The sequence below is a fragment of the Sminthopsis crassicaudata genome, chromosome 1 (assembly GCF_048593235.1).
Source record: "Sminthopsis crassicaudata isolate SCR6 chromosome 1, ASM4859323v1, whole genome shotgun sequence".
NCBI classification, from domain to species: Eukaryota; Metazoa; Chordata; class Mammalia; order Dasyuromorphia; family Dasyuridae; genus Sminthopsis; species Sminthopsis crassicaudata.
Window position 1 is genome coordinate 744,645,035 of NC_133617.1, and position 22,741 is coordinate 744,667,775.

At 45.8% G+C, this 22,741-nt stretch overlaps 1 protein-coding gene across 2 annotated transcripts in view; it reads right to left on the reverse strand.

Moving 5' to 3' along the window:
• OXSR1 (oxidative stress responsive kinase 1) overlaps positions 1-22,741 on the reverse strand; it is a 92,882-nt gene that overhangs the window by 57,807 nt on the left and 12,334 nt on the right. For both annotated transcript variants that reach the window (XM_074284419.1, XM_074284420.1), the window contains exon 3: positions 18,413-18,521. In XM_074284419.1, the coding sequence (XP_074140520.1) occupies positions 18,413-18,521 (109 nt within the window). The remainder of the gene's footprint in view (positions 1-18,412; positions 18,522-22,741) is intronic.

The following is a 22,741-nucleotide window of genomic DNA, read 5'->3' on the forward strand; positions in this document are numbered from 1 at the left end:
AGGCCCCCAAACAAATCTGGAAAAAGTACCAGGCTGAGCTCTGATGGAAAAATCCAGGAAAAATCACAGCAAGTTCCGTGTCCAAGCCGGGTCAGCCTCAGGAGACAGGCAGAGGTCTGTAGACACGGAGGTCAGGGTCTGGGCAAGAGCATGTCAAGCAGGAGTCTTTCTGTGCCCAGGAAGAGCTGGTGTACCAGCATAAAAGGAGCCCCCAACAGGATGCCCTCAAACCCAAACCAGGGCACTACTACAGTCCCAGGGGGCACAACCAGGGCAGGGAGGACGGGACCGCCACCACTTAGGGAGGTCCTGGGCAGGGTACCAAAAAAGAGGAAGTTCAGATGCCAGCTTCCTGCAGTAGCAGCAACATTGTGGCTTAGCCTCAGGCTCAAAGCAGGGTCTCCCTTCCAGCATTTCTCCCAGCCCACAGAGCCAAACAAGTGAGGCAGGGCACCCAGGCCAAAGGGAAGCCCACAAATGGACCACAGGGAACCAAAAGTTTCCAGCTGGCTTATGGGAACAAGAGACTAGCAGCAGCCACTTCAGACTCGAACTCAGGTCAGGAACTTGAAGACTTTGCTCTGGATCAGATGGCTCTAGCAGCACTGAAAGCTTGCAGGTCCCAGCTGCTTCTTGATATTTTTGAATATACAATAGCTTAAGCTCCCTCCCTGTACATCCCCTCACCCTACCCCCCAAAAAGGCAGCCACAGAACCAGCCCAGAGCTTTCCACCACAAGCGTGGCAGAGCCCAGCCCAAAATTAGGATACAGGCTAGAGAATGGGTGAACAAAAACCAAACTGCACCACAGTGAGCTATTACGGTGGTGGGGACACTCAAGAAACAAATGCAGGAGAACATGACTCTCAAATACTTGCAAGCAAAGCTAACAGAAAAATAATACAGCTTAGGCCCAAACGCAAGTAGACTGAAAAAGATGAAAAAAAGTTTAAACTTTTTTCAAATGGAATATGGATACTTGGGGGGAAAACTGGAAAGGAAATGAGAACTTAAGAAATAAGATTTAGACAGGGAATTATCAACATGACACAAGAGGTACAAAAAAGCAAGAAACTCCCTGAAAAGTAGAATGAACTGAAAAGAAGTCAATGACTTCATAAAGGAACAAAAAACATTAAAACAAATTCGAAAGGCTGAAAAAAAGAAGAAGAAGAAGAAAATGGAAGTTATCTTACAGTAAAAGCAACAGACCAAAGAGAAAAAAAGTGTAAAACTCATTGGACTAGCTGAACACCATAACCGAAAGAGCTTAGATAAAAGAGAAATCCTAAAAGAAAACTCCCCAGACCTCTTAGATCCATGGGGCCAAAAGGAAACAGGATCCACTGGACAACTCCCAAAAGAAAACTCCCAGGAACAACAGCCTCAGAATTCAGAGCTTTCCCATCAAAGAACAGAATTCTGTAACAAGTCAGAGAGAAAAAATTCAAAAAATTCAATGGCCTTTAATGACGAAGAGAACTTCAAAAGTCCAAAGCGGTGATGGAGAGGGAAAGGGTTAAGTCTTTGATTAAGAGACTGCAGCCGGAGTTGACAAATGCTGGAAGGAGGCTTGTCTCCTGTCCAATTTTACGAGAGGGGCCCTCATAGTCCAGGAGTTACCCAAGCTCCTTCTCCAGCTAATGCTCCTTCCTCTGGAATCAGGTTTTATCACCATCTGGGGAAAGCACGGATGTTATGAGGGGAAAAGTCATCATCAAGTTGTATTCATGATCCAAATTTCTAGCACACAGGAACCGTAATACAAAACTTACCAGCTACCTGCGCTGGCAATCACTCTGGGCTCTCAGATTTGAAGGTAGGGAAAAAGGAACCGAAGCTTAGAGCCCCCTCACTCTGCAACCAGGACACCACTATTCTCCTTCCTAGAGGACTCTGAGGGAGCAGCTCTGCCAGAGCAGGGCCATGCCTCCATCGGCAGAGGTCACGATCGTTCTGTACCTTAGGAGATGGTTTTGGACACGCTTTGGCCAAAAAGCCATGCCTGGAGCCAATAAGACAATAGTCTTAAGAATTACCTGGGCCACACGGGGTCAATTGGCCTGCCCAGAATCACAGGGCTCCAGGGCCTGCTCACTAAGCCAGAGACACCTGGAAACCTTACAATAGTAATGGCCATTTACAACAAGCTTTAAGTAAGTTTTCTCAGGGGCAAATGTGTGCCCTTATGTAATTCTCTCATCTAAGTTTCCCATCAGTGGGAAGCCACTATTATCCTCACTTGGGAGACGAGGAAACTGAGGCTGAAGTTAACCAGCCCAGCTGTGCTCACACGGGGACCAGCTCTTCCTGCGTGCCCATCCAGCATGCCAGGCTTAGTGCCTCCACAAGGAGGCTGCTGGGCTCAAGGAAAACCTACCTTCCTACAACTCGCACAAAGGGATCCTACCTTCACCATCAGGAGCAAAGCAAAATAAGCGGGCTGCCAGCCCCTGTGAAAACCCCTTAGATATTTAAGCCTTTATCGCCCAAGCCTTTTCTAGCCTAAATAGCCTTAGCTTTCTTCGCCTAATCTGGCAGCAAGAGGCTCACCTGACTTTAACCCAGTGGTCACTTCCTGGGATGGAGAACGTCCTCCACCGGTAGAGGTCACGACTGTTCTGTACCTTAGGAGACGGTTTTGGACACACTCTGCCCAAGAAGCCATCTGCCTGGAGCCAGACCAGCCAAGAATCTTCTGAACACAATGGGGCTGGCCCCCATCCATCCCCGGGCCTGCAGTCATACCCTCCCCGGCGTGACTGGTGCTGCCAGAGCTCTGGATAACCCAAGAGCACCCTGGGTTAGATAATGAGTCACAACATATTGGGAGATTTTTGTCAAGATCCAGCAATCATCAGGCAATTACCGAGTTCTATTATGTATTGGCAAGGTGCTGAATCAAAGATAAAAGGTAGGAGCAGGTCCTACATATAATGTATGCAGAAGGAACGTAACCTTAGGCTCAGACGAACAGAGGGGCCCAAGAAAGGCCTTTTGCTGGTGAGATGAGTCTTGAAGGAAACCAGAGCTAAGGACAAAGGCCAGTCAGGAAGCACCTGCCAACATCTGGGAAAGAGAGGAGGTCAGGGACTGGAGCAGTCACTACGTGAGTGGAGAAAAGGGACGCAGGCAAGAAACGTGGTGACCATAAAAAGCTGACTAGCTATGTAGGGGAAGGAAGACTGGGGGCTCCAGGATGATGCTGTGGGCTGGACCGTGACAGGGAAGTTGGGGTGGGGGAGACCGAGTTTGAGACATCTTAGATTTCCAGTCTGAAAAGTCCAATAAGCAGCTGATGATGCAACAAGCTCAGCGGGGAGAGCAGAGCTGGAAATACAGACCTGGGAATCATCTGCAGAGATGATAACGGAACCCATGGGAACTGCTGAGATCACTGAGATAACAGAAAAAAGGAGCCTCAAGGGACACCCCCCGTCAGTGGACATAGCAAGGATAGAACTCCAGTCCAGAGACAGAAGAGCGGCAGGGAGGCCGGGCAGGAGGAGACTCAACGGAGAACGATGTCACAGAATCCCAGCAGGAAAAAGGCATCAGACACTGCAGAGACCCAGTGGGTGAGGATGAGCTGAGCCCCAGAGACGTGGCCACTGACAGATCACTGGGATCTTTGGGAACGGGCAGAATGCAGAGAGATGGGAGAAGGGGAGGAAGGGAAGGCAGAGGGAGACGGGGAGAGGAGCCTAAGACAAGGGCTCCATTTTCTCAGGGGAGTATAAGGTGCTCAGCAAGACGGCAGAGGGAAGGCTGGCCATGGGAAGCTTGGGGAGAGCCCCACAGCTGAGTGGGAGAGAAAAAGGAGGACGGTCTCGCCGAACCCTCGGCTGTCATAACCATTTTGGGGTGGACCTACCTATTCAGCAGAGTCTCTGAGAAAACAAAGGACCCAAACGACCTTCCTCTAGACGTGGAGAGCACTGCCGAAGCTAGGTAACTTAAAGAAAAGGGGAAAGGGAGAAAGTGCAGGAGGAGCCAGAGTTTGGGATTAACAAGGGAAGAGCAGCACTAGGGGCAGCACAACACACCGAACAGCAAGGAAGCGTCGGGCTCAGAAGACCCGGGTCCCAACGCTGCCTCTGATGAGAATGGGCGAACCCAAGCTCCACCATCACTGAAAACTGCCAGGGGCCCATGCTCACCGGGCAAGTGAGTTTCCACACATAGCACCGGCCAAACCAATCACAAAGGCTACTGACAGAGCTTTGGATGCACATCTCACTTGATGGCTACGCAACCACCTGACCAACAAGGCACGGGAGTGAGAGGGTAAGGAAGCAGAGGGAGATCTGGAGCCAGGTCTCTCCTAATGCGAAGTCCAAAGTGCTGAGTCAGAGAAAAAGAACAGAAAGGCAGCGGTCAGCACCCTTAAGGTCAAACTCGTGATGGGAGCTGAGCTGCTCATGGGGCGGATGGATGAGGAAAAAGCCAACAACTTGGAGTCAAGAACGAACCAATGTATGAATATTTACAATGTGACCCTGGTGCCGGACCAGACGTGGAAGTACCCGGAGGCGTGGGGGTGTCCGGTCCGGGGTTTCCTGCAGAGAGCTGGATGTGAGGCGAGGCAGATGAAGCAGGTTAGTCAGGCACTCCTCACCCGGCTGCTAACCCTCCCTGCCTGAGCCAATGAATTCTCTCCCCCAGGGTTCAGTCTGCCTACAAGATGGAAGAATTCAGAAGAATTTCAGAGGTCCCAAAGATAGGAGTGATCCAGTTTGGGGCAGTGGCAAGGCCCTAAAAGTGAACATACTCCAACAAACAACTGCAGGGAAGGGATATAAAACCAAGGAGCCCGAAGCTGCGATCGAATCATGAATCCTCTGAGCTGGTCTGGAGACGGGAACTAGACTTAAAAAAATTATTGATAAATTTGGGTTCCGGACATCACACAAGACCTTAGTGTCCCCAAATACATGCCCGTCCGGAGGACAACTGGGAATATACGTGCTCCGTCTGCAATTCAGGAGTTTTCCATTCTAGATAAAGAGAGGCTTGTGTTCCCAGTCGGGACTAACATAAGCTAAGTTTTAAAAAGCTGCATTGATACGTTTGTTTTTTCTCTACAAACAGCTAGGCATTATCCCAACTTTGTGAGAAGTCTCTCATAACAAGGTAATACAATGAAGCAAAACTCACATTAGTGACTACCTCGAAAACCTGTCATGTTCCCGTCTGTCACTCCCCACCCAAACCTTTTTGTCTGAATTTTTCTGAATGAACAGAAATCTGCTTTCTAGACCTTGCGCTTCCCCCTAGAAAAAAAGAGAAACTAAAAACTTCCACCAAATAGAATCAAGTAAAACAAATTTCTCCATTGGCTCCTTCGTCACCTCTCTGTAAGGGCTCATTTACAGTCATCCGGAATTAAGGATAGTCATGGTACTCACTGTAATTCTTACAGGTTTCAAGGCTGTTTCTTTAGTATTTCATATAAAAACTGGTCTCATTTCATTCTCGAAGAGCTGGCAAAATTTCCTCTTTATAATGTTGAGGAGAAGTATAAATTGCCTTGTGGACTTTGCTCGATCTAAGCTGCGTCGCTGTGTAAAACTGTCTTCTCGGTCACAGCTGTAACAATCAATCAGTTCATAAAGGAACCAACATACATTTTATGAAGTGTCTACCACATGCTGGGCACTAGGCCAGGCTCAGCAGGGAAGGGGGAGGGGAGAGGACAGGGATACAAGTCACCTATATTTTTCTGAAATACTCATGTTTCTTAAGAAGTGATATGCCAGGGCAGCTCGGTGGTGCAGTGGGTAGAGCACCAGCCCTGAAGTCAGAAGGACCTGAGTTCAAATCTGGCCTCAGATATTTAATACTTCCTGTGTGACTGGGCAAGTCACTGCCATCTAATGCAGTTGGTAGAATTGTGAACTGATCCAACCATTCTGAAGAGAAGTTTGAAACTAGGCCCAAAGAGCTATAAAACGACATACGCTTTGATCCAGCAATACCACTACTGGGTCTATAAACCCAAAGGGATTAGAAAAATATAAGGGAAAGGACCTATTCATACAAAAATATTGTAGTAGCTCTTTATGTAGTGGCAGAGAACTGGAAATTAGGGGGATACCCATGACCTGGGGAATGGCCGAACAAGTTGTGGTATATGATTAGAATGAAATATGACTGTGCTGTAAGAAATGAACAGGAGGCTGATTTAAGAAAAACCTGGAAAGATTTATATGAACTGATGCAAAGTGAAGTAAACAGAAGCAGGAAACCACAGTAACAGCAATACTGTACAATGATCAACTGTGAATGACGGAGCTCTTCTCAGCAACACCATGATCCAAGACCCTTCCAAAGATGCGGGATGAAAACGGCTCTCCACGCCACAGAAAGAACTGACGAGAGTCTAATACAGACCGGCACGTACCACTTTTTCATCTTCTGCATTTACTTTTGTGGCTTTATTTTTCCTTTGAGTTTTATATCTTCTTCCACAGCATGACTAATATGATAATATGTTCTGCATTACTGGCCATGTCTGACCAATATCAAAGTGCTTACTGTCTCAGGGAGGGGAAAGAGGACAGAGGAAAAGAGAAAATCTGGAACTCAGAAATTTAAATGTTTAAAATTGTCTTTACATGTAAGTGGGGTATTTTTTTTTTAAATGCAACCTGTCCAAAATTGAACTCACTGTTTTCTCCCCTAAACCCTCCTCACTTTCAAACCTCCTATTACTGTTGAGGACAGCACTGTCTTGCCAGTCCTTCAGCCTCCCAAGCGAGACATCATCTTGGAACCGCCCCCATCTCTCTGGTCTAGTGCAGACCCTCAATTCGTGCCTATTCTACTGCAATGCCTGCTGGGAGGTTTCTCCCCACTCTACTTCATCTTCCATTCAGCCACTAAGGTGATTTTCCTAAAGCACAAGTCTGATCGGTCACTTCCCCTGCTCAGTAACTTCTAGTGGCTCCTTGTGCCTCTGGAATCAAACAGGAAATCCTAGACTCCACTCCTAGTCTTCTCTCCTCTTCCTGGTCCCCCAGGCCTGGAACACTCTCCCCCGTCATCTCCCCTGCTGATTTCCCTGACACCTCAACTAAAATCTCATTGCCACAGGAGTATTTCCTGATACTCTTAAGTACAGTGACTTCCCTCTTAGATATCTCCTCCGTAGCCTGGATCTGGCTTCGTATTCGTATTCTGCTGTCTCCCCATTAGATTGTCACCTCCCTGCCTTTTGCCCCTCTCTCAACCCCCAGAACTCCTTAGCACGTCTGCCACACGGACGCCAATCAAATGCTGACTGACTGCCCGCCCGTACAAAAATGGCATCCTCCTAAACAGCATCAGAACCGAAGAAATGCCCGGAGCAGAACTCGGCTTGGAATTTCACCGGCTTCACTTGTTTTAAACAGGATTCCACAGATGCTTGTTGCTCCCCCTTCAGCCTCAGAGCCATTTCCTGGCTGCAATGTCCTTCCTTCTTGCCTCTACCTCCCCGCTTCCTCAGTCTCAACTTAAATTTCTGCAGGAAGCCCTTCCCGATCACCTTTAACTAATGCGGGAGCCTTCCCTCGCCGATTATGTCTAATCTGTCCTGTCTGGAGCTTGTCTGCACAAAGCGGTTTCCATGTGGTCTCCCCCATTAGACTGGGAGCTCCCTGAGACAGGCACTTTGGGGCCTCTTTTTGTATCCCCACCTTTGACACATCTCCCAGCACACATATAGGCCCGTGGATTTCCCCAGTTTCCTTCTAAAACCATTATATTCAGATTCTAAGTTCCTATAATTTATAAAAAAGCACATTTTGTAAAATATGTTGCATTGTAAAGAGGTGCTAATTTGCCATTTATTCTCTCAGAACAAAATACGGGGCATGGGGGTCTCTCCTGCTAACCACTGCCCCTTCTGCTTTCCTCTCAGCTATAAAACATAACGTGCTGCCAGGCGGTCAGTACTCCAGCTCACTCCGGCCCTCACATAGGAAAAGTTCTCGGCCTCCCGAGCCCCAAGCGGAACCCAGCTGAATGGTCCTGGGGAAGTCACAAAGTCCCATCCTCAGCGGCACAGGAAGGGAAGTGAGCTTCAGGGGGCGTCACAGGGGAGCTCCCTCCAAGGTACAAATCCCCCAATTCGGCTGCAGCTGAGCTGGTCAGGCTTAGTGGCTATACCTTCCTGCCCTTCTCTGGTCCTAAGCTCCAGCCAAACAGGATTCTTCACAGCTCCTCACGGAGGCTGTTCCTCTCCAATTTCTGAGCCTGTGATAGGTCGTGCCCAGACTAGGTCTGGAACACATCCCTTCCTTCCCCTCCATCAGATTTCCTTAAACTCCTTTCGAATGCTGTCTCCTACAAGAAGCCTCTCCACATCCTGGCTCTTCCTCCTCTGGCCTCATAAATTGCCCTGTTTTTACTTTGGGCAGAAGGCTCCCTGAGGCAGGGACTAGTTAATATTTAACTGGGCAGGCCCAGTAGCTGGCAGTGCCCGGCACGTGGCACTGGGAGCGAGCTGATGGGCTGATAAGGTCTCAGGAACTTCAATATTTGTTGATCAGTTAAGGATCAGGAGAGAGTTGAGGCCTGAAAACTGAGGAAACCAGAGCCCCTGGGCTGTTACTAGCCAGATAATCCCTACCTGGTCTGCTTAAGTATAAATTATGCTCCCAAGTGTCCAGGTTTTGAGAGCCCAAAATCAAGTGTTGTTTACATACAAAGCACCTGGCCTAGAGTCAGGGAGATTGGAAGTCACATCCAGCCTCAGGCATTTGCTGGCTGTGTGACCCTGGGCAAGTCACTTAACTCTGTGTTCCTCGGTTTCTTCATCTGTAAAATGGAAAGAAGAAGGGTACCTGCTTCCCAGGACTATTATGAGGAGCAAATGATATTTCTGTAAAGTGTTTTACAAATCTTAAAGCACTATACAAATGCTAGCTATATTCATGATATTATGTTATTACAGATTAACTGAAATGGTACCAAATTATTAGACTAATGAATTTATTCAAAATTATTTCATCTATCTGATCCAAAAGATCATTGAAGATTTAATCCCTACCAGACCTTTCCCCAATGATGAGGACATTACTCTTTTTGAATTTATCTTGCCGACTAAATTGTTTCAAAGTAATATTACTAAATTAGAAGTCAAATTTGCTTACAGGAAAAGGACTATCTTGATACATTAATTCATGTTTATATCACAAGGAAAAATACACATACACACACATTACATGTATGTATATATCCAATTAAATAGTTTTTATTTTCTGAAAACTTTCATTCATTCTAAAATGAAACAGAAAATTAAGGAGAAATCTGGTTTTTTGTTTTTAATTGTCACTGTGGAGGCCCATAAAGACAAAGACAAAATTGCTACATTCAGATTTGGGTTTAATTCCAAGCCTTGTTTTATGCGACAGTTCTGAAAGTTGGACAACACACACTTGGATCTGCGGAAATGAGCTGCCCCTAGAATCTGGCTTTCTCGACAACACAAATGCAAAACAGCTTTGATCCTCCATCTTCCATCTTAATTATTTACACTTATTCCATCAAGTGCAAAACTCTGGTTGTAAAGGGCTGAAACTCTTGAGTCAATGCACTGAGGTCGGATAATCAAACACTATAGGAATATGTTTGGAAAATGGCCCTTCCCACTATCCTGTGCTGGCCCAATGGTTTAGTGTATTCTCTAATTGTGGGAGGGACTAGGAGATGCAGGGAGACTAGTGTCTCCCACTTCTGGGCGGGAGCCGGAGAGGTGAGGTCCCGGAATTCCCACTCGTCCATTCCTTTCACTTCTACCACTAAAGACCAAGAATAAAGACTTTTGCTTATCCTGACTCTGGCTGATTCTAAGGTATCCATCCAGGGTGCTAACACGGTCATCACATCTGGTGTCCGCTTTGCTGCCCCTTTTCCCTGGCCTGGCAGATGCCAGACGACGCCAGAGGCCGCTTTCGGAGGCTGCCACACCGCTCTCTCGGCCCGCTGCCCGCCTGGACTTCCAGAGGAAGCACGACTGAGCAGGGCTTCCTTCTCTCCCACCCGCCCACAAACTTAGGCGTGCGGTCTGGCTGCTGTTCATCTATGGCTCGGGTCACCAAACTCTGCCTCCAGGCCGCTCCACTCTCACATCCCGTCTCACCTGCGGGCTGCCCTGCCATCTAGCCTCTTGCCCTTGTTTTTGCCAATGACGTAGTCATCTACCTCAGTTTCCACAGTGACTTAAGCCCCCTTAGAACCACAGCTGGGCTGTGGTGTCCAACTCACATGGACCCAAGACGTCCTTCTCACTGTGCTCCACAAGCTCATCTGAAGCTCTCGATGAAGAGGAAGACAAAGGTTTCCATCTGATCAAGCAGAAATCTGCCTCTCTCAGCTCCCCCCCAGCAGCCTCTTGGGCCACTGCCTAGATCCTCCAGACGATGTGGACAGCTCCCACTCCCACTCCGTCTGCGCTCCCCCGCTGAGACACAGCGACATCCAGCCTTTCTCCCTGCATCTTATGCCTGGGAAGTTGACTTCCGTAGCCCGAGTGTAGATTTTATATTTACACTGGCATTTCACAACCCTGACAAGAATCATTCTGAGAGGACTCGAGGGAGAAAAGGCCGCCCCGCTGCACGACGCCTGGGATTGGTCGGACAATCTCCGGTCTGTTACATGAAGCCCTTTGTGTGTCATGGGTCCCCCAACAGTTGAAGTCTAAGCACCCGTCTTTGCTTTGCTACATAAAATATGTAGGATTGCAGAGGAAATGAAATATATTTTTAATAAAACAATTCTGTTATGAAACTATTTTAAAAACAAGTTCATGGGTCCCAAGTTAAGAATCCATTCACTGGATTGTCCCCTTCTTTTTGCTGAACAAAAGTCGACTTCAATAACTGGGCCATCCCCTGTTCTAAGGCTGGCAAAATGCCCACTTTAGGTCCCCTAAAAGCTGTAAAGCAAGGTCCTACAGACACAGAATTGCAATTTGTGCTGCTCCTTCTCCCTGGAGATCCATCCTGCCCTGGCTTCCTACTCTCTCCAACACCGGGAGCCAACCACATACGTTCAATCCACATCCTCCAAGGGCCCACCCTTCTTGTTTCACTTCCCTGACTGTGGACGATGCTCTCGGCCACCCTTGGCCAGCCCCATGTAGTCCTCCTCTCATACCCCCCCCCCCGAGTAGCCCAGGGTCGTGCAGCCATGAAATGTGTGAACTCAGGTCTTCCTGACTCTTCCTAGGTTCCACTTGACTGTCCATCTCCTGCTCCATCCCCAGCCTGACCCTGCTGTGTCCTCATCCACACTGGGCTCCCCTGCCTACCATGATGCTCCAGTGGCCGATTCCTGCTCTGGAAGCCTTTGCCACTCTGGCTCCGAGTAGACATTTCCAACACCGACATGCCAGTCGCCAGCCAACTTGGATGAATCAGGCTTCACTACGTGCCTACTTGTGCCAGGCTGGGGATACAAACATAAAAAAACAAGCCCCTTCCTATACTCGTGAAGCTTCCTGTCTAATGCAGGGGAGGGGACACTGAGGGAGGGGGAAGCCCTGGAAAGAAAAGGCAGTCAGTGGAAGCTGGCTGTGGGACTCCCAAGCAAGTCGTTTTGCTGCTGTGTGCCTCAGTTTCCCCCACTGTAAAAGGGGATGATGCTAACATTACTTCCCCCTCTCAGGGGTGACAGGAGAACACATGAGGTCATACTTGTTGAGGGCTTGGCAACAATTAGAGCACTGCAAGTCTAAAGGCACGAAGCCTCAGTCGGAGAGCTAGTGGAGAGCAAATCAAGGTCCTGGAGTAGGAGGCGAGTGCGAAGGTCTCTTCGCCCTCTGCTTGTTGCAGAGGAGCCCCCGCAGATCAAGGACTTTGGAAAGCCACAGGTCTTGGTGCTCTCTATCACTTCTGGTCCTGACAGAGGAAGGCTTCCTGACTCTGAGCTCAGTTCTCTACCCACTGCACAACCCTGCCTCTGCAGCACTAACACTGATGCTGTAAAGGTGAGTTTCTCTTGGATGGCTTATACAAATTCCAGAAACTGCTCTTCACCAAAGCTGGAAGCTTCACTGACCACCCCTCGATCAGACCCAAAAAACAAATAGAATCAAGTTCATGAGACTAAGCCTAAGAGCTGACAATTAAAGCTCTCAGTAAGCCTAGATGCTGGAGCCTCCTCGGTTACCAGTCCTGAAAAGAATAAAGTAAAAGGCTGACCAAAAGGCTGATCTCAGCCACCTGTGGTGCTCCATGTTCTGGAAGTAGGACTAGCACCTGCAAGCCAGGAGGATGATCGAGGCTGACACAGTCACTGCCACTAAGTCCCTGTGATTAATGCTCATTCCTAAGGCTCACTGGCACACCCTTTTTTTTTGATTCTTCTCCTCTGAAAGCCCTGGGCATTTTGCTTAAGTCCACAGTCAGCCGTCGCCTGCCAAGCTATCCAAGCGTGAGTCGGCTTTGGTGCTCCTGAAATGGCCTTTGCCAAAACCCCAGCGGGACATCCAGGCAGAGCGGGTGAGTGTCCTTGGACTCCCCATGAGACCGCTCCAAGGTGTGGACAATCCAAACTCCCTTTAAAAAAGGGAATTACAGCAAAACACACACACCAGGCAGACATCTGTGGCAAGTCAGCAACTAGGACCTAAGGGTTTTCTTGTGGCGTTTATAAAGTCAGCTGAGAAGCCAGAGCACCTGAAGGCTTGCCACTGCAAAGTACCCAGGGGGCCAGTGGGAGTCATGGCTCTCAAAAGGGACAGAACAGCTCTCCCTGGGAAGATTCTCCCCTTTGCTATTCCTCCTGATTCTCATCATTCTCTTTAACATCTGAAAGACCCTTTTCATACACCCTTTCATTTATCCTCTCCACAACTTGGGAGGGAGAAGGAAGTGGAATTATTATTCTCAATATCAAAACAGGGAAGCAGGGTCAGAGAAAGGAAACGTGACTGAATTCAGTTCAAAACCAGAAGGGATGGAAACCTCAGGCTCCCGACTTCCAGTCCAGCCCTCAGTCTATCACACTGATATTGCTATCTTTATCGACTCCTTTAACTAGTTCAAACAAAGTCCATCTGCCAAGTACGCAGAGGCACTGAGCTGCTGCTGCTTTGGTTCTCTCTCTGTTCTTCAGGAGGCCCAAGCCATCAGGGAGGTAAGTTCTCACCCTCACCAGGCTGGGTCCAGTGACCAGATAAAGCACTCCTCCAGCATGACTGGAGGCGCCCGGGATGCAGTGGAAGGCCTTGGCTTTAAATGAAACAACAGTCAATCAGTAAATAAGGCTAGGAAAGAAGTCAGGCAGACAAGCCTCTTTTACCTAGTCAAAAACAAACAAACAAACAAAAAACAAAACCAAAAAAACTATCCATCTGGGAGGAGACTCTCAGGGTTTCGGGCCCAAATAGAAACAAGCACTATTTACATTTGCTTTCAGCCAATCAGGGCCAAAGCCTAATTCTTTCCCAAACAAATACCTTCCCAATGAAAGAGGAAACTTCTCTAGCCTTGACCCCTAAAACTCTAATACTAACCTAACCACTCAGCTGAATAAAAGTTGTATCGCCAATATTCTCCTTCTTTTTCTAATATATGAAAGAGGGAGCAAATAAAATCACAAGACAATTAGTGCATCACAAAAGAAAAACAAGTTGGTAGAAAATTGTAAAATATATTACTGGGTACACCCAGAGAAAGAACACTGGGAAATGAATGTGGACTGCTTGCATTTTTGTTTTTCTTCCCGGGTTATTTTCACCTTTCTAAATCCAATTTTTCTTGTGCAACAAGAGAACTGTATAAATGTGTACACATATATTGTATAAGATATACTTTAATAACATGTTTAACATGTATGAGACGGCCTGCCATCTAGGGGAGGGGTGGAAGGAAGGAAGGGAAAACTTGGAACAGAAGTGAGTGCAAGGGACAATGTTCAAAAATTACTCATGCATTACACCCAGCAAAAGAATTCTGGGAGATGACCATGAACCACTACATAGAATTCCCAATCCCTCTATTTTTGTCTGCCTGCATTTTTGATTTCCTTCACAGGCTAAATGTACACTGTTTCAAAGTCCAATTCTTTTTGTACAGCAAAACAACTGTTTGGACATGTATACATATATTGTATTTAATTTATACTCCCACATGTATTGGTCAACCTGCCATGGGGGGGGGAAGGAGGGGAAAAATTAGAACAAAAGGTTTGGCAATTGTCAATGTTGTAAAATTACCCATGCAGATATCTAGTAAATAAAAACTATTAAAATAAATTTTTTTTAAATTACCCATGCATATGCTCTGTCAATAAAAAACTATTAAAATATATATGTGTATGTATATACATACACACACATATTATACACACACACACACACATACACACACATACACACACACACACACACACACACACACACACACACACACACACACACACACACACATCTATGTATTATTGGGGGAGATTGATTGAGACATTATTAGGCTCCAGAAAGGAAAGGGAAGTCATGTTTCTATTCAGGAGCAGATGCTAAATTTTAATAAATAAAGCAAGCAAGCTGCCAACTGCACCAGCTCTCAAACCAAGGTTTTTAAGGACAGAGGAGAATTTGGGCATGTTTTTAGGAGTCAGAGAAGTAACTGGGAAAACATCGTACATAGTAACAGCATAATATGTGATGATCAACTATGATTGATAGATTTGGGTCTTTTCAGCCATTCTGTGATCCAAGACAATTCCAACAGACGTGGGATGAAAAATGGCATCCACATCCCGAGAGTGAGCTATGGAGACTGAATGTGGATTAAGAACAGTATTTTCACCTTTTTTTAGTTTGCCTGCTTTTCTTTCACAAAATGACTAACGTGGAAATATGTTTAAAATGATTGTACATATATGACCTGTATCAGTTGGCAAGGTGTCTTCGGGAAGAGGGAGATAAAAGAGGGAAGGAGAGAAAAAAAAAAAAAATTAGAAACTAAAATCTGACCAAAATAAATGTTGAAAACTATTTTTACACATAATTGGAAAAATAAAATATAATTGAATTTTTAAAAAAATGATTACTTCTAGCAAAGGAATGTCAGATAGAAAGGGCAAATCTGCTGGCAGCAGATGGGAGCATAGGGATGTGTATAAAGATCTCGTTCCTGATAAGAGTCACCATTTGAACAAAAACTAGAGCAAGAGAAAAGAGTGATTGGAGGTGATGTCAAGGGTTGTGAAATCAAAGGTCAGGGGAGCAAGGGGGCACTTCCTAGAGGGTTGAAGAGTATATTCTGAAAGGGAAGGAAATGTGTTTTTCATCCTATGTCCTCCAAGACCAAAACTGGTCATTGCATTTATTTCATCAGCTTTGAAACTACATTTTGCACAACTCTGTCAAAACTTAAAAAAAATAAAAATAAAACAAGCAAAACAAACTTGAACTTGTGTTCCTATACCTTAAGTGAAATCTGCAACTGCAAAGACATTTTCTGCTTTCTATGATCATTTGGGAAAGGCCATCCCCATTCCCTTCTAATATTTTCATAAATTATGTCTTCAAAGTGTATGGCACATTCTTTTAAAAGCTAAGATGAGGACGGAGAGAACATACAAGAGACAGATAACATATGGGGTTTGTAAGCCCCCCAAATATCTGATCAGAGCTGCACCTTAGAAAAATTACTCAGACCACAGCGTGAAAAAAGCAGCCGGGCACAGAGACTGCTTACAAAGCTACTGCTGAATTGTGTTTTTTCCCAGCAACAGACCCCACTACAAGTCTGAGGCTTCTCTGCTTTCCTAGACGGCCCTCCTTGGATGCTTCCCTAAAATGGGCTGGACTAGAATCAGGGTACAAGGTATAGCTTTCTGGGTAAAGCTAATTGGCCTGACCAGCTTACCAACACAAGTCAAACGAGCTGCCCTGACATCCTTAAAGAACAGACGAATAGCTGCATGTAGCCAGGGAGCCATTTCTCACTCCACAGTAAAAAGACGTTTGAACCTCCCAAAGAAGTGCTCGCTTGTCACATGAAGGACCGAGGACCATTTTTTCATTTTCATCTGTTCCGTGGGTTGCCAGAACCCGCGAATTCATCTCTCAGTGGTCAAAGCATGCTGGTGAGGAGGCTCAGTTACCAGCCCAAGCTGGCAGCGGGCCCACCCTCCCAAGGCTTCCAGCTTGGAAGAAGCTGACGAGCTCACATTCCGTTGGCACAGCCTTTGAGAACTCCGATTACCACCGTGTCACAAGGAGGCGAGTGACACATTCGGAAAACCTCTCGGGCAACTCACTGACCATGTTTACAGAACTGAATTCCACCAACTAAAATAACCTAAGCAGGGCATACAAGAAATGTACGTTTGAATCCAGAAGGGCACAAATACAGACCAGAGTCCGCTTAACTCTTTGCTGTCCTGCTGCCTACACGTGCTCCTGCCTTCCAGAGCACTGCCTAAAATGGCCTCAGCTCGACACCTCCCGCTTGCGCAACACGAGACACATTAGCATCACGGGGATCCAGATCTCTGCAACGCCGGCAATCGCTTCCATTGACATGACTGAGCAATTCTCAAGCCTTAAGAAAGGCTCTTAATTAGAGGCTCTGACCAAGCATTTCACAAGTCGGTTGCAGCCTGGTGTGGAATCCTTCAGAACTTGTAAGACAGAGCAGAAAATACTTTTTCCAGTGTCTAATAAAGAAAAATCCTGACTAGCTCTTTACCTAAAGCCATGAAATTGGAACTAAATTCAGCAAAGCCAATTTTGGCAGTCTCCTATCTACCCTTAGCAATGGACAAGGAGGGATTCAGAACACTGGGACAAGGGATTCTCTGGGCCTATTCTAATTCTGCCTACCTCTTTCCCGTCACTATCAGTTTTCTCTTTTGATGCATTACCTTATCTAACTCTTTTCAATACAGAAATAGATTTGAAAAAACTATTTCTCACCTCTGTACAGCACTTAGACAACGCAAAAAAGTAGCATTTCCCCTCTTAAGTATTTAAACCAAAACAATTCTCTGCAGTCTTTTCCTATTTCAGTGTTCATCTGCCTAAAGGCACATAGAAGGCCATGTCAGCCTCCAGAGGGTAATTTAACAGCCGACTGGTGAGTCAACTCTCCTTAATATGCAAGATCTGTCCAGCTGGGACTTTCCGTTCCTCCCCATGCTTTTCTCTAACTCATTTTCTTTGAGGTGAGAAATCTAGAGAACCATAGTCTTGATTTGAATCATCTGATTGAATACACTCATAAGCAGGAGTCCTCTCCAAAAAGAGTCATGACAAGAGGCCATTCCACCTTGGACTGAAGACTTTTGCCGTCAATGAGGTACTTCAAGAGCAACAATCTTGGCTTTGAGATAAGACAAAGCCTTAGAAAGGCTGTTTCCATATTGGAATCTACCTTGCTGCCATCCCCCAGGTTCCCAACTCTGTCCCCTTAGGCCATGCAGAACAAGGGAACAGCCTTTTCTACATACCAGCCTTTCCAAAGATACCTAGTGTGGCCTCCTGAAGTCCTAACTCCATCAGGCTAAAAATCCCAATTCCCTTGTAACTGGTCCCCTTATTACATAGTTTGGAGGATTCTTGCCCCGACAGCCACCCTTGTTGCTCTATGGCACCAAAAGCACTCGAACTTCCCAATGGCCTTCCTGAAACACAATGCTCTAAACAGTATTTTGACCAGGGAAAGGAAAACAACAGAACTGCTGGCATCCCCCTTGGTCCACATGCTGGGTCTGAGTTTCTGTCCTGCTAGTAGTTTATATTGCATTTGCAATCCATTATCACACTTCCCTCATCCTATATTTCATTTTGGGAAGCAGGTATAACACTTTTCATCCATCCTTTGGAACTTGTTAATACTTTTACAATCCCAATTGTCTCACCCACTCTGTGGGTCACGCTACCAGTTGCAGATCACTTGTGGACTGGATAAGTGGGCAAACCAGTGCCTCCTCCATAACGTCAAACCAGGAGGCGCTTAACAGATATTTGCTGACATGAACCTTTGTTTTCATTCCAAGTTATCAACAAAGATGGTAGAACAGTTCCCTGGAACAGGCCCCTGTGGCAGGCCACTCCATCCCAGCTGACCCGAGACCTTGGGCTGTTAACAATCACATCCACCTAACTGTTCTGTCATCTCCCCTTTCTTCTCAATCTCTACAAAATTAAAGTGGAGGCACACAGAAGTGTTGCCTTAAAACTGAAGCTAGTAGGGAAGAATGATGTCACCTGTATGCCCTGTATAGTAATTACTTGCCACACCACAGGGGATCCAATAATCAAAAAGTAAGTATGCATGGGATAAAAGAAGGGTTCCTCCCTAGAAAAAAGAGAGCCTTGAATTTTCTGAGCCATTCATCTCTTTAGCAAACATAATCCGGTAACATTTAAAAACCATTTAAGTCATGACAGAACGGGCCGTGCCTTACCTCCACTCAGAAGTCTCATCACTAGCCAAAGCTCATCTTTCACCACAAAGGACGTGTAGTAAGATACGATGTTGGGGTGATGGCACTGGCTCATGGCTTGGATCTCCTTCTGCAAACAGAAAAACAAAGCAATGGTAAGGCTCAGATGGCTAAGATCATGACCCAGACACCCCTCGGCTTCTCTGCAGCCAGGCTGAGTGAGCAGGCTCTCCCCAAGAGAATGGGCCTCCCTGCCGGGAACGCTCTCCCTCTGAAGTCTGCTTCCCCCCAAAGGCGAGCTCTTCCCCTTAGACCAAGCTCTTGCTCCCCCTATTTCTTACAGAATTTTGTCTAAGGCTTATATAGCGTTAAAGCTGGAAGGGGCCTCAGCAAACCCTCCAGCTTCATATGTAAAAGGAAGCTGGACAAGCTGTGGAAAGAGCGAGGCCGACTTCTCCTGCCTTCCCAGCCCTACTCGTCCCTGACCCTACAGATGGAAGACCATACCACTTCGGCGCTATCCTCCCCTTTCTTAATTACAGGGTGAAAAACAACAGAATCTCCACCATGACCAAGGCTTAATGAGGTGATGATATTTTAAGATTCCCCCTGAAATGAAGTTTTCTCTCCAAAAAGCAAAACAAAAAGAAAAAATCTACAAGATTTTAACAAGCCCTTCTCTAGCATGACAATTTCTTCCTTTCTCCTGATTATGAAATGTTAACAAAATATAATGAAAGGCCATATTATTTAAGGGATAAGTATAATTACATAACCAGATAATTCTTTCGGATCAAACTGTGGCTTCAGAAACCTAAACAATTCTGGGTCTTGGGATTGTGGGATGATGATGAAGAGAACTGTCTAGAGACACTGCAGGAGAAACAAGAGGGTTAACAAGGTCCCCCAACTGCTATTTCAAGTCCCGAGAGAGCCTCGGAGCACCTCTGGCTCCCCATCAACAATCTGCTAATGAAGCCACCCCCGCTTCTAGCAACAAGGGACAGCGCTGCTCCAGAACAAATCCCTTCTACTACTGAAGCAGCCCTGGCACAGCCAAGACATGCGGCAGAGATGCCATTTGTCAGGAAAAAAGAACAACCGAGGCCAGAGGCTCTCAAAGACAAAGTACAAAGGGCAGGGCCTGGGGTTTGCGCTTCCTCCAGCACCTGGGAGCACTGCTTTATGCACAAAGGGCATGGCTCGGTGTCCTCCCAGAGAAAGGTGAAAAGGCTGGAAAAACCAGCTCAACTTCTGAGGTCATTAAGGAAATTAAAGAGTTTCTTTCAAAAAAATCAAGAAGAAACATTAAGAGAAATGTTTTATGTATATACATTTGAATATATCTGTAAAAGGGCTTAGCTCAGTTCCCGGCACATAGTAGGTGCTTTATAAATGCTTTTTTGTCTTCCCCTTCCTAAAGGAACACAACTCTTTGACCACAGGGAGTTTTCATTGTCTTTTTTCTTACCAGTGCTTGACTCAGAGTGGTTGCTGAGCATAAACTCAATTGAGATTTGGGGAGTATAAATTTCAGTGGGTTTAGAGAAAGGATGAAGAATTTAATATTCTGCTGGAGGAGATCAAAACAAAGAGAAATACTGAGTATTTAAGAATGAAATTCTGAAGACAAAAGCAGATACTAAAAAGGAAGAAAAAGTGACATATCAGAGACATCAATATGTCTCTGAGGTACAGAACTTATCCACAAATTCAGATTTTAAAGAGGGAAGCAAGAGAAGGGAACTAACAATGACTAAACCAGAGCAAAAGGTTCTCTGAAAACGTCAGGATCTTTCACAACCAGAGGAGATTACTTAATTGTAAAAGGGCAAGAGAAAAACTGCCCCCAAAATGAGACCTTCTTGACTATATAAAATTAAAAAGCTTTTGACATAAAAAATCCATAAGAAAAATCATCAATTAGGGGAGCAGATGGATCAAAATCAAATACTAATGGGGAAAAAACTTAATCTCAATACAGGCCATGAGAAGAAATGAGCAGTTTACAAAAAGAAGAAATGCAAACCATCAATGACCGTGAGGGGGGAAAAAACATTCAGTGTCCCAAATAAATATGCCCATTGAAACACCAGTAAATGTAAAGAACACCAAGTGAACGTGGCACTGGGCACAAGAGCTCTGAATTGATCTAGAAAACCATTCAGGATTATTCCAGAAGAGTGAAAAAGAAGTTTCTACTCTTTGACTAAGTGATCCCCTCTCCTATTTTTTTACCAAAATCCTTCTAACAGGTTTGGAATTAGAAAAAAGTGGGGGTTTTGTTATTGGGAAAGACAAGGTATGTGGTATTTTGTATGTTAAGAAATGGTAATTTTGCTAATTCTCCATTTCAATGTTAAGTCCTCTATTTTAAAGGCCTTCTCCCCCTGCTCCATCTAGTTATTCTGGCTTCCTTGCTGCTCCTCCACCTTCCGACTCCTGGAATTTTCACTGGTGGGGCCCCAAGGCTAAAATGTTCTCTTTATCTCGATCTCCTACCTTTCCTAACTGCCTTCAGGTCTGTTAAAATCCAGTTTTCTGCAAGAAGTCTGCGCTCTAATGTGGGAGCCTTCCCTCTGAGATCCTGCTTACACACAGTTCTTTGCATGCTGCCTTCCCCAACTGGACCTTGAGCTCCTTAAGGGGCAAGGACTGGGCTGCTGACTTTCTCATATCCCTAGCACTTAGCACAGTGCTTAAGGCACATGGAAGGCATTTCACAAATGGTTGCTGACTGCAGAATTCAGAGAAATAGGAGAATTATTAAAAAAAAACAAAACAAAACAAAAAAAACCACCAAATGCTAAACGATTGTAATGGCCAATCCTCCTCCTCTAAGCAAAGCAGGAAAACACTCCAGGGACAGAACTCTGGTCAAACTACTTATTTAATTGATTTTCCTTAAAGATGAGGAGATGGGGGAGGGAGAGACAGAGGTATAAGATGTGGAGAAATGGCAAAATGCATACAGGATGATAGGACTCTAAGAGCCCTAAAAAAGCTTTGTAGAAAGAAACCCTAGGGATAACAAAAGGGTTTGGAGTTTTGTTTGGAAGACAAATTTTCACTGTTATCTTTGTTTCTACATCACTTGTATTTCCCAATGTCTTCTGCTCTCCTCCTCCCCCTTCCAGAAGATATTCCTTAGAATTATTGCTGTTTCTCCTGAGCTATTTGGGGGACAAAATGGGCCTGAAGCCAGGAATGGGACTGATAGCAGAAGGTCAAATCACTCGACTTTCACTGGGTTCTGGGTGCCCTGGGCCACATTTCTGAAAGCCAGCATCAGCTGGGTGGGGGCAGCTCCAGGACTGGAGACCCTATCACACAAGGAGAGGTGGAATCCAGGTAATGTGACTACTCAGTACTGACTACGTATGTGCCTGGCCCTGCTAAAGGGGTCAGAGCTTACTCCAGACGGGGACAAAAGAAGGGGCTGATGGATCCTGGATGCTAGAGAAAAACCTCCTAAAGATTAGGGGAAGCTCCTGAACAAGGTGGCAGACTTCCCCTTGTCAGCAGGGCATGGCCGACCCCTCGTCTGCAAGACGGCGCGGAGCATTCTGGGCAACGAGCAGGCTGGCATGGATGGCTGTAAAAGCTCGGCGAGCCCCGCCTGCCGCAGCACTTCCCACCTCATGAAGCTTCCCTGTTTCCTGCTGCCCTACTTTCCCACTGCCAGCCTCAGGGCTGCCATGTCTGAGGAGCTGAGCCTCTTCTCCTCGCCAGTGCACAACTGTGCCCAGCTTAACAGGAAGAACACAAATATAGTGGCACCTGTTGGTTCTTAACTTTCCTTCTCTTCAATCTATTAAGAAGGAATGTAATCGTGAGCATCTGAAGCAGACTGAAGACCTGAGGTCAAATGTGGACATTTACTAACTGTGGGACCTTGGGCAAAGTCACTTACGCTGGCTGTTTGCCTCAGTTTTCTCAACTATAAAATGGGGATAATAACAGTACCTACCTCATAGAGTTGTTGTGAGGATCAAATAAGATATTTGGCAAGTGTTTAGCATAGTGTCTGGCACTTTGTAGACACTATATAAATGCTAGCTCATAATAACAATAACAACAATAATTATCATAATTATAGAAAATGGACAAATTTTAGCTGCTGCTACTTGGAACTGGGGATGGAGAACACAACTAAATAAAGCATCAGTATCAATGCTATAAATTTAGAACATTTAAAGCAATAGTTAGGAGAATTATACCCATACATTTTTTGCATGGTTAAATGGGATGGAATGAAATATTTAAAATTAATAGAAACTTCAGAGACTTGTATAGCGGGAAGTTATATGGCAAAGCTGCCCAGACTGTACTGATGATCAAAAGCCCAAA